Consider the following 12545-nt stretch of genomic DNA (forward strand, 5'->3'; position numbering starts at 1 on the left):
AAGATCTGGTGTTGTGCATATATATAACAGGGAATTTAACAATCAACCAATTTTGATTAGTTACTTTGTTACCAGCAGTCTGTTGGGAAAACACTCAGTTTGTTCCAATGTCTTTAGTTGAATCTACAGAAAATGCCAAAAGATGGCACAGTTTAACTGGCATAAAATAGTATTTTTGCACCAACAATTGATTCCTGAAGAGCTAATAGTTAAAAATTGGCATATCTTCGCATGGTGCACTGTGTGACCTTCAAAAACATAAAAAAAAATCAGACAACTGAAAGATAAAAAAGAAGTGGCAGGCCTAAGTAACAAGTGAACAGTATCTGAAAGTAACAAAGAAAAAAAGAAACAGGAAAAAGTCCAGTGAATACCTGACACAGGATGTGAGAGAAGAGGGAGAAAATGTTATGCCAAATTACGCAAGAGTTAGATGTAAAATCCGTGATATATCCAAATTTATAATGATTGTCAATAAGTATGGAGGAGTTCAGGAGAGAGGTACAACAGTGAGTGTCTACAATGTTTCAATAATTTGCTACATGTATTTCCCAATTTCTTAGCAAAATATACAAAAATGAGGGGAGGCTCAAGATTTTTGCACACTACTGTATGTGTTAATGTTGTTTTAGATCAAATATTTCCCTGATCTTTCAACACGCAGTGGTGTTTGACGCTGCTAAACTGCGTTGTTTGAGCTGGAAAATAGCTACTGTAGCTTCCCTCATTATTCAGCATGAATAAACAAAAGGAAGAAAAGTACAAGCCGCTCTTTGGAGCACACTAGAACATTCCTGTGTACATGGAAGAATAATCGCCTCTCTTTGCGGATCTGCTTCTTTTAGGGATAAAAAGGATTCATACGGCTGTGTTGGTGCAGGGACAGGACCTCAAAGGATTTGGCTTTTTACGTGCCGTTACAGCTCATGCACACTGATTGCTGTAGATTGTTTGTTAGAGAGAGGGAGTTGTCATGTGGTGTCTCAGAGCATGGACTGGTTTGATCCTCCTCCGTGTTTGCAGATAAAAGTCTGTGAGTCACTGACTGGGATCTGTTAATGATCTCACCCACTCCACCTATTTCCACCTCCCTGTCTTTCCTTTCAGTAATAACATGTATACAGTCTCTGAATCGTCATGTCTTTAACACACAAAGGTACCGAGAGCTGAAAACATCAGCTCACAAAGACATCTAGCAGCTGCAGAGCCTTAAACACACACACCACAAACACACACACCCATACACGCTGTGGAAATTTTTACTGTGACACACAATAATATAATTCACAGGTGACATGTTTATAATGTTTATCCATCAAGCATCCTGTTCTGCTCTTTTAGTTCATTCACGGTGAGCTCTTGCACTTCATCCATTAGCCCCCATCCGCTCTCCCTGACATTTCCCTTTTTCAAACCCAAACACAGGAGGTGTAGGTAGCAGTGGAAAATAGTAAAGGATCCAGTGGATCCAGTGCAGCATTTCCACTGGTTGCTGCGGGATGCCAGAATGCGTCTGGACAGAGTGTTTTTAGAGCTCCCTGTCCTAGTTAGGCACGGTCAAGGGATTGTTGCTTGACTGTGAGTCTAAAAAGTGAATTATTCAGCACAGTTTCCTTTAGCTGGATCACACTCACATATGAAGAGCCTCTGCAGACACACACTTGTATGTCTACAAACACATTAACTCTGATAGTCACAGGGATCAGAGGCACTCTCTGATATGGAGCTGGATAATTTGAACCGCTGACAGCTCTTCTCTGATGTATCCACCGATGGTTGCTCAGGAATAAAACACAAGCAAAACATGGAATGACATGACACAGATACACCGAGGCACAATTTCAGCTGACCAGCTGCTGTAACGGTGCCTTGGACAGCTTTCAGTTTAAGAGAGTTATGAAACACACACAAGTCTGAATTGTCACTCCAGGCCAAGTTTTGTTGTTGATAGATCAAAAAGACAAGAGTCCAAGGAACTGGAAATGACGTCTTTATCAAATCATAGATGTGACAAGCACAGAGAAGAAGTATTAGGAGAACAACTTAGGTCACTCAGTTTATTTGTACATCTACCTGCTAATATGCTAATGATTTGCTACAATCTAATGTACAATTTATTCATGGCTATGTAACAACAGGTGCAGACCATGTGCATTTACGTAGGTATCACAATGTTCTTAGTTTTCTTAGGTAGACGCTGATATGTCAGCTTGGTATCAGTGCAACTTATATATTATTAGCCCTGACAAAACCAATCCACAATATGCTAACTGACTTCATCATAAAATGTATTATTTCTGCTCTCATTTGCATAATTTTAGAAAAAGGGTGGGCTGCCTGTGCCGTTTTGTTTTTTAATTGCACAGCAATCCATAACCTCATGTCACCTGACATATTGTAAAATCCTTCATGTGAAAGGAAAGCCATAGGATTGGATCAGTATCTGGATGGTTGCGACATCAGAAACTAGAAAAGAAAAGACTGGATGGGTGCATTCCTTTTAAGAAGTTTGCAGTAAATGCAAAAACATACAATTCCCTGTGCAATTTTGAGATTACATAACCTTAAAGGCAATTCACAACTAAATCACAAATAAAAATCATGAGCGTGTAAAACCACCGCGTTAAAAGCCCATCAGCAAGCTGTATTACAGAGATCCTGGAAGCATCATTAAGCTTTAAATGTTAGGATTTCACTTCATCCAGAGGGGAAAAAACATCATATTATTTCATTATATAATATGAGCTATAGTTGCAGTGTTTATAGACTAAACACACCCACACCAGCCTCCCACTTAAACTGTACTGGTCCCATCATATCTGTCACACAGTCCATTTATAGCCCAGAGTTTTAACGCACCCCTCCGGGTCAGCGACTGCGTCTACTCACTCCCATGCAGACTTTGCTTTGCCCCGGAGGGATCGCGGCTGCTGGGGGTGTGGGAGGAAAGCCGAGCTTCACGACGAAGGGTGGTGGGACGTGGTTATGAAGCTGATTGCTGCGTGACGTTGGCGAATTGCAGCAATCTCCAAACTGTACGTGAAGGAGAGACCGGCCAGGACGCACTGGATACAGCAGATCTGGGGAGGGAAGCGGAGGAAGGGGGTGGGGGGATCCGACAGAGGTAGAGAGAGAGAGAAATTAAAAACAGGGGGTTGGATGGATGTGAGGGGACAGACAGCAGGACACCGGCTCTAGAAACATCAAGGGTCCCATCAAGAGGTCTGGTGTCTGCACCAAATCAGCCTCAGGGATGTAGTCGAAGCGGTTCGGAGCTCTGCCCATCCGAGCTCATCATCATGAAGAAACACTCTGCAAGGGTTGCCCCGCTGTCCGCCTGCAACAGTCCGGTGCTCACCCTCACCAAAGTGGAAGGTAGGGATTTCCGTTGAGACCGCCTGTACCCCCGCAAACTGGGGGCAGTCGGTGTGCCTCTGACCGGAGCTCAGCTCAAATATTTCTGTTCACGAATCGTTTTTTCTTTTTTTAAGACAAGGATCAACTTTAAAAAATCTCACTGTGAGCAACACGAAGCGACGGGAATCAGTCAAGCGCTCAACTTCAAATCAATGATGCAATATTTGTGGGTTGTTTTGACATCAAGGCTCAAGATCCATTTTCTTTACATGAGTGATGTCAGATGCTTCATTTGGATGTTAGGCTGTTTTATTTCTCTCGTTATACGACAACGATGACAAATTTGTTCCGTTGCGTTTAAATGATTGCGTTATTGACGCACTGATTTTTGGGAATGAGCGCGACTCGCTGTGCTAAAAATTTACTGGTCCTTGGGGAGGGTCTTAAGTTGTTATTGCAGCAGGGATTCCCCTCGCACTCTCCCCGGTGTACCCATCATCACAGGCTGCAGGAGTCTCTGCTTAAAATGCCAGCGCATAATGCCAGAGCAACTGGGACATGAACCCAGCAGCAAGCGTGTTATCGGTGGTCCCAGTAAACGCTCCGCGGCAGTGTCCTTCAGTCTTCCTCATAGCTTGATGTTGGGTCTCACTGGGTCTCCCCTGTCTCGTCTGAAAATCCCTCTGATCTGCAGGAGCGCTGGCATTTCCTGCTGACATCATTAAGAGACAACACCTCTCGGAGTTCTTGTGTGTCCGTGTGTGTGTCTGCTGCACCATTCTCAACACCTTCTTGAAAGACTATAGTGTGATAGTCCCTTTGATGCCTGTACAGTATCCCTCCTATGATGTTCTCCTCTGCCTGATTCTTGTGCAAAGAGCTGATGTTATGCTCCCCCTCATCTATTACTCGAGACTACTGAACATCAGTGTTTTCGCAGAAAAGATGTTCAACTTTCAGCTGGATCAAATAGAGAAATAACTGCAATTACTTTGGTGAGTTTCATAGAGCCTCATTATGACAAACTCACAACATGAAACTAGAACCTCAGAGCTTTTATAGACAAAACCATTGTGTGACCATGACGGGTTTGGTGGTGGCTGTACTTTTGTGCAGTGCAGCATTGAAGCTCAAGGTGACTGATCATCAGTGAAGCCACTAAAAAAAGCTTTCAGGTTACATAAAACACATAAATTTAAGAGGACAATCACATAAATACTTGTTAAACTGTTTACCTCTCTGCCTCCGTCATGCAGGACTCGAGTTGTTGCTGACTCAGACTTAACTCTGTCTCTGCTCCTGTTGTTTGGGAGTTTGCTATAGTCTGGAGCGTTAATGTGAAACCATCTGAAAATGCTTCATTATTCATAATCGATCACTCAACCAGCAGATGGAAGGTGAGTGGCACATTTTTATGCAGGTTTTTAAATGGACATGGATGAAATCGACGCCCGAGGTGTTTAGTCTGCATTGCATACACTCAGACAAGGCGCCCCGGGTAACTTCAGAATAATCCGTGCTGCTGGATTACCAAAGATTTTAAGCTCATTAGTGTAAATTTCAGGCTCGACGGGTTTTATTTTCAGAATAACTGGGATGGCGGGGTGTTATTTGACAAGCTTGTGTATACAGACTTGACAAAAACTCTGCTGTGACACGAGGCAGCGGGGAGAGAAAACGTGCATATAGGGGTCTTGTGTTGGGAATGAAACGGTATTGTAAATTTTTGAGGGGAGTCAAAGCGGTAAAGTTTGTGATGTGAGCGCTCGGCTGCTCGTTTTTAGCAGCTGCTTTGAAGGAGTGGTGGTGGTGGTGGTGGAGGGGGGGATCACAGGGGGCCACAGCATATCAACATGCAGCTTTTCAGAGTCTCTCATGCTTATGTAACACCAGCACTGAAACCTCTGTTCTCCTCACTAACAACCTGCAGCAAACTGTCAAAGACTTTTTTTCCCCCAGTCTTGAATCGTCAGTGGTCTGTCTTTTCTCTTCTTTTTTGTGTCCAGTGAACAGGCACACCTCCACCCAGCGTGAAGCAACAAGTACAGTATCTGATTTTAACATGAAATTCTATTTTTTCTTATATTTATTGCTTGAATTGATACATTTACTAGATAGTAACCAATCTGTTCTTCATCACAAACCATTTCCATAGTCATCCTATGATCTCTTTGTTGGTTGACTCATGGTTCTGGTTATACAGTTCAATGTTGTCTCTTACAGCTTTAATTCATTCCTTTGGAGTATTTACCGCTTCCTCTGTGTTTTCTTCTCATAGACAATAATTATTATTGATTTCTCTTTTAAATGTATTTCTATCCATGGCGTCTTTAGGGAATGTCTGTGTAGTCCCTTTGTCATCAGAAGCAGGGGTAAGAAGTTCATAAACGTCCCTTTAATCTCAGCAATTTAATTATATCCTCTGAAACTGAGCAGACACGTTTTCAGAGTGATTCAGCACACATACGCCCCCCCGGGAAGCTGGTCACCAGCTGCTGTTATGGGCACACTAAATCTTTCCCAAAAGGCTTCATGCACTTTGACCATGATTTTCTGTATGTGTGCCACTCAGACGATAGCAAATTAAAAGCCTTTGTATTGAGAAGTAGACCCTTTAGGTTAACTTGATTAAAGCAGTTGGATGTTCGAGTGCTGGGCAATGTTGGGAGTTCTTATTTTGACCTTCCTGCTCTGCTTTTTTGCGCCTGTGCATCGCTATCTGATCCAAGTATATTCATACGGGCCAACTTTAAAACATAAATGATTTGGACGATTCAAGACAGAGAACATAAAAATCTGAATTGCAATCATTGCTCTACAGAAAGCGAACACCGCATGTTTGCTTCAAGGACAGAATCTTGAATCTTGTACTCATTTGCATGTGTCTTATTTGTATGTAAATGTGCAGCAGCACCCTCAGTATGGAGATCAGGCTACATGTGCCGGACAGAGGTCAAACATATTGCATGTACATATTGTGCATGTATTAGATACATCAGTTAAAAGCTTACTTAGAGTATTACTGGGATTCTTTTTAGAGTTTCCTCCTCAGCTCCATTAAATTCTTCACATTCATTCTTTGAGCGTAATTGGAGTTGAAATTGTTGGTTGTCAGAGGAGCAAAAGTAAATCTTGATCTTTGTGCTAAATGTATTTAAAAGCCAGTGAAACGGGTCTTTGGGCCTTGATAAGTGTGCATTGAATACACAGTGACAGGGCTTTTGTTTTATTAAGAGGCCAAGCTTTTGCTTAGGTTTATTAAGTACAGCATGCGTGTGTGCAGAGAGGGCTGTCAGCTGAAGCCGAACGTTATTGGAGGTTTGTTGCACGACTTCTTTTCTGTATATTATATTTGTAATTTATATAGTAAAAGCGGTGTGTTTAAGCAAAGCCTGCTACAAATATGTGTAAAGACGAAGCTCCTCAGCGGTAATCCTAAATCGAGTGAGCTGATCCAAAAGCTTTTCAGTGAGAAGGAAGACTGCCTGTCTTCTCCAAATACACAATGCACCCAGCAGACTAGATGCTACAGCTGTGGTGGGCTTAACAGGCTGTTTATGACAAATAATTTAACAACTAAATTGTAAAAATTATATTTATTTGAGCCATTTCGGCAGAAGTTTGAATACTCGAGTGTGCAAACGTGCGTTTCATATGTGAAAGTGAGTAAGCAGTTAGTTTGTTGAACATACTTTTTTGATGCCATTAAAAACGCAATTGCCAAACTGCGAGCATCTCACAGCAGTGACACAGTAAAAGGGTTAAGATGTGTTAAAAAGCTGCAGTCGTGACTCAGGTTTGTGTAATTTGATGGAGTCCCTGTGTCATCAGTGGCCTTGGGGTGCAATAGAGGGAGTAAAACCACAGTTTGGGCAGACACTCAGCATACGCCTGCCGTGGTTGCCTTTCCATTACCTTAACAGGAATGCTGTGGCCAATCTTTTAAATATTGATTTGTCGCGGAAAGTGCTGGGACTCTTGCCAGTCTGTTAAACTGCGGGTACATCACAGTGCATTCACTGGTTTAAGGCACTGCAAGCGAGGGAGGGCTGCTTCAGAACAGGGGGTTATCCTGTAGTGTACCCGATGCCAAATATGATTGCTATTACTCTGCTGCAAAACACAGCGCGCAGACGTACACAATCACTCTCTGCTTGCATGCACGCAGTGTAACCAATAAGGCATGAAGGGGGCTGCAGCATTGACCTGTATCATGAGCATCTGTTGAACCAGCTGGGCAGGTCAAGGCAGACACAAACAACAAGTTCGCTCCTCGGTGAGGAAGTCGCCGCGCTGTCCTTTGAGGTTGAAGGAGAAACTGAGATCGAAGGAGAGCAGGATCAGTAACAGCTGACCCACCCTTGTCTGCCCTTCTGGGCCTTTAGTCCCCTCAGCCCATGTGGTCCTACCTATCAGCTGGTTGACGCAGCAGGGTGTGTTTTCCGCCTGTCTCTCTTTTGTGTTATTGAGTGGGACAGGCTTGTCAGATGAGCCTGCTCTGGTGTGTTGAAAGGACGCTGACTGACAGCTTGGCCTGACCAAGTTGTCACAGTAAACTATCACAGACTCCCACTGTCTGTCAGACTCTGAGGCCACAAAGACAGTAACTGCTGTCTGTGTGCTGCTTGTCTTTCTAGCTGTCTCTGCGATTAAACTACCATCCTTCTTTATAAAAGTACAGTTAATGTTTTGTTTTTTTAAAATATATGTATATATAAGTTGCCTTTTTTTCCCAAGCAAAAAGAAAACAGTATTTCTAAAACACTCTGCCTCTGACTGTCAGACCTGACAAACCAAATAAGTCAACATGGATCTGAAGGATTTATTTTTATTGAGGTATTTATTGAGTGATTGATGCTGTGTGACAGCCATAAACCAGTTTAAAGAAGAAGAACTGCGATTTTGAATTTGTTTGCTTATTTTTTATTATTATTATTCAGAGAATTACACAAAAAATGTGTTCGGTTCAACCTACTTAGAGACACCCCAGTCATACCTTACCATGCGGGTAACTTTATTTAAAAATGAGAGATTTTCTTCCCTCAGCCTTGTACAATGACACTAAAAAGTAAAAGTGTCAAAATTAAGATGATCTGACTCCTTAAGGTTTTTACACAAATACTTCATGCTGTAATGTTTGATGATTACAAGGTTGGCTTGAGTAAGTTGAACTACTTAATTTGTATTCATCACCAAGCAAAAGAAAAGACAGTAAATAAAAGGAGAAGAGTTTCTCTGAAGTGTGTGTGTGTGTGTGTGTGTGTGATTGATCTGTTTACCCTCTTGAATCGCTGAGGCAGAGCACTGCAGAGCACTCTCGCTCCCGCGGACGTGTTGCCAAACAGACAAAACTCTCCTACCTCTACGTCTCCCCTTGTTGAGGTCCCAGGTAAACACTCCCTACTGTTGCACCCTGCCGCCCTGGCAAACCAGCCTGAGCCTGACGCCACTGTCGCTGCCGCTGCCTGCAAGCAGCTTTGTTTGGCTCAGGGGGAAGCGGGGCAGCAGAGAGTGCAGTCCACGGCTTGGGCGGTGGCCCGTTCAGGGAGCAAAGACAGGGACGTATCGACACTTTCTCAGCCTGTCATGGCCAGGTTCTGTGAAGTGTGAGAGCGAGCAGTCAGGCAGGGCTCTGCTGGCACGTTTGGGATTTGCAGCTATCAGCAGGAGAGATCTGCACTGCAGAGACTGCAGAGGGAGGGAGGATAGCAGAAGTGGGAAGGCTGGCTGGGAAGCAGGGAAGCACAGACTTATGAGAGAGAGGAGCTGGAAAACTGGCTCGTTAGTGGCAAGATTAATCTCAACATCCACTGGAGTCCTTTGCCTCTACTGGGAGTGGGATGTATGTTCAGTATCCGGCATACGAGGTGCTCAGTGAACTAAAATACTTCAGGCAGATATATGAGCTTGCAGCACAAAGATTGATTTACTGTGCCATATTTTAACAAATATACACTTGTGGAGCAATAGATAGATAGATAGATAGATAGATGCTAATAGGCTACTAGTTTACCTGTGCTTATTAAATCCTATGATTCTAGCATGCTTTCATTCTACTGAGCAGTAGGGATGACTGTATCTGAGGAAGCAACAAGAAGAAGCCATACACAGCTGTCAGAGCAGATCACAAGCTGCCCCTAGAAACACTTTCTTCTTGTCTCCAGCAATTTTGCAGATGTCCGTTAGCATCCAATGAAGTACATTTGGACACAGAATGGGTTGAACAAATGTAGACATTTTCATCCAGGGTTTAATTTTTCTATCACAGTAATCTAAAACTAAAACTAATTTGCGATCCAGTGCACATGAAGGCTGAGATTAATTATTAAAATGTCAGAAATGCACTGTTCCTGTGCTATAGACAGCTTAGTGTGACAGACTCACCTTGACGGTTGACATTAGATTATGAATTAAAAAGGTGAAGAGCTTTGAGTTAATCATTTAACACTTTAAGAAGACTCGGTCTGAGTATTTCATCTATGGTCATAATAATTCAAATGTCATTAGCAGAGAGGCCCTTCGATTTTGCCGGTCCACTCCAGCGACTCAGATCCAGCACACTGATGAGTTCAGTCGATATGTTCGTTACTGGCATTCAGGGTTGATAGAGTATCATTAGTCACCGTCAGTCTAAGTGTAAAAGAAGTGCGCTCCCTTTTAAGTCATTAGTCTGGGAAGATATACTCACAGCTCTGCATTTAATTACAGGGGCTTTAATTAGTATTTTATTGTATGACACATTTTTATTTAATAAGAGACAGAATATTGTATTTAAGAGACAGAACATTGTATTTAAGTATTGTGGTAACTGCCACAGCCTGGAGTACAGGCTGTCTAATATCACTAATGTTGTCACTTCACTAAGTGTGCCAGAGCTGATAATGCTTAGCTGGGCCCCAGAGTCTGCCTGGGGGCTGATTGGCTTGGCCCATTATCACATTTGGGAGATTAAACTGCGGTGTAGTCCAGAGATGTGGTCAGAGCCACAGGATGCGGGACGGAGGCCCAGGAAGGACACAAAATGGGCAGCACCAACAAAGAGATGACCTTCAGAAGAAGACAAAGAGGCCTCAGAGCTCAGAATAGAGAAACTTAATTCTCACCCCTGTGCCCAAGACTTTGATAAACATCCATGTGTGCCTGTTTCTTTTTTTGGCCACTGCTGATTCATCACTTCACTGCAGTGACAATGACAACGATCTCGAATCATCTTTAGTTTTTTTTGTGCCTCTGTGCTGTCAGACCCGTCAGTTGCTTTCGCAGCAGCAGGGAACATTGTTCAGGTTCCTCTAACAGCGCTGCATCTTAACTCCATCTCTTTTTGACGTTTGCTATAGATAAACAGAACGTGAATCTCTCGTGCAGTCAGTATAGGTAGCCCGGGGAAGCCGGGGCATTAGCATAAGAGGCGATAGTCATCAGGGGAGTTAATCTATGGTATGATGAGACCACCTGGAAAGGTCAGAGTCAGCTCTTCCAGTAGCAGTGGATTGCCTCATTGGGTGTGATGGATGACCCCTTACACAGCTCTTTTGTAAAATATGCAGGTTATATTAGACAAGGTGGTTTTATTTGTTTTTTTGTTTTTTGTTTTTTATTATTACACAGATCACATTCACAGAACAGCAGACAGTGGCGCATATACGGCAACAACTGATACAGCACAGCTACAATATTATGAGAGCTGAGTGTCCTGTTGATGCCGTCAGACAATCATTTCCACAGCGTAATCAAATCAAGTTAGATTTATTCTTCCCTCACCGAGGCCCTTTGAAGTGCATTCAGTATTCCAGTCAACAGCATACAGTGCAGTGATGAATTGGCAAAAGGCTCCCCGCAGCACATCATTACCACTGCAAACACCATTAGGGAGATCGCTCATTTTCAACATTTTGGAAGGTAGGAAGCGACCGAAGATGCATGATGCCTATTATGCAGCTGTTATGAAGTAGAGCTGATATGAGGTTGTGCTGTTTATTGTGTTGCACTCTCACTAAACCGATTGCAGAGTTGCGGTCATGTAGTTTTGCTCTAGGTGGTGCGGGTTTAGCTACACGGTCAAAAAGACAGCCTAAAATGATTTTAGGAGTGTGCCAGTGATAAAGGGAGGGAGTATGTTCTGTTTGTTTGTCTGTTTGTTAGCAGTCCAGCATCCACGGCTCCAGCTGACTTAAGTGTGGTGAAGGGTCAAGGTCGCAACAAATGTGAAAATCAGTAAAAACTTTATGTTACCCATAATTTTTTACTGATTGTCTTTGAACGTCACAACAATATTATAGGCCTCGGGGGACGTTAGTACATCAGTTGGCTAAGCGTTTGACCTTGACTGTGGTTTTTGACTTTCAAAGTCAAAGTTGACCTTTAAAAAAATTCAAGAAACCATATTGAGTAATATATCATATGAAACGGCATGGAGAGGGCTGTACGATACACTTTTTAGTTTTTCAATTTGACGCCATATAACGTCACAATCACACCATAACAGGCTGATGTCAGCATGAATAAAAACATCATCGGGGGGAATTGTGCTCTTTAAGCCCTCTTGTTATTGTTAGTTTTAGAAAGACGTTAATTATCAGCACACATCGAGTGAGAGCTTATCTGTCTAAATTAACCTCCTTAATGCCCAGTGTGTCATATTTGATACATTAGGGTTTTTTTCTGTTTTAAGCAATACATTTAAAAAAAAGTCAAATGTAGCGAATATGATACAATTAAAACTCATACATGTAAATTAATATTAATACATTTTAATTTTATTTTTTTAAAGGTTCAATAACCCCTCCTATCTTCAACAAATTTGAATTTTATGGCAATTATTTAATTGTTCTGGCTTTAACAGGTTAAGCGCTGCCATAAAGCATCGCGAATGTTGCATTTAACTGTCATATTTTTGTAAAACACTGTGTGTCATATCCATGATCATGCAGCTGTGTCTGAACTTCGTAGAGGACACAAAGTTTGTAAGTTCAGTGATTCGAGAGAACAAAATGGTCTTGGTAAGCGAATTGGTTTTGAAGCACAGAGTGGGTGAGAGTGGGGCCGAAAACTGTACGCCAACACTTCGCTTCAGTTCTCATATTAGTGAAGAAGTATGGAGGCTATCAGGTTTTGACAAGAGAAATAGAAAAGTTAAGTGTTGCGGTGTGTGTCTTTGCACGCTAGGGCAAACACACATGCCGTTGCAG

At 42.5% G+C, this 12545-nt stretch overlaps 1 protein-coding gene across 2 annotated transcripts in view; it reads left to right on the forward strand.

The window, feature by feature from the left end:
* Window positions 1–12545, forward strand: part of slc35f3b (solute carrier family 35 member F3b) — a 50377-nt gene that overhangs the window by 23375 nt on the left and 14457 nt on the right. The window contains exon 1 of one of the 2 annotated variants that reach the window (XM_039621419.1): window positions 3104–3375. The exons of the other annotated variant lie outside the window; for it this stretch is intronic. Within the exon in view, the coding sequence (XP_039477353.1) occupies window positions 3300–3375 (76 nt within the window). The 5' untranslated portion in view covers window positions 3104–3299. Of the gene's footprint in view, window positions 1–3103; window positions 3376–12545 lie in introns of those variants that run through there. 2 annotated transcript variants of the gene reach the window in all.

Source organism: Oreochromis aureus, linkage group 13 (genome assembly GCF_013358895.1).
Source record: "Oreochromis aureus strain Israel breed Guangdong linkage group 13, ZZ_aureus, whole genome shotgun sequence".
NCBI lineage: Eukaryota > Metazoa > Chordata > Actinopteri > Cichliformes > Cichlidae > Oreochromis > Oreochromis aureus.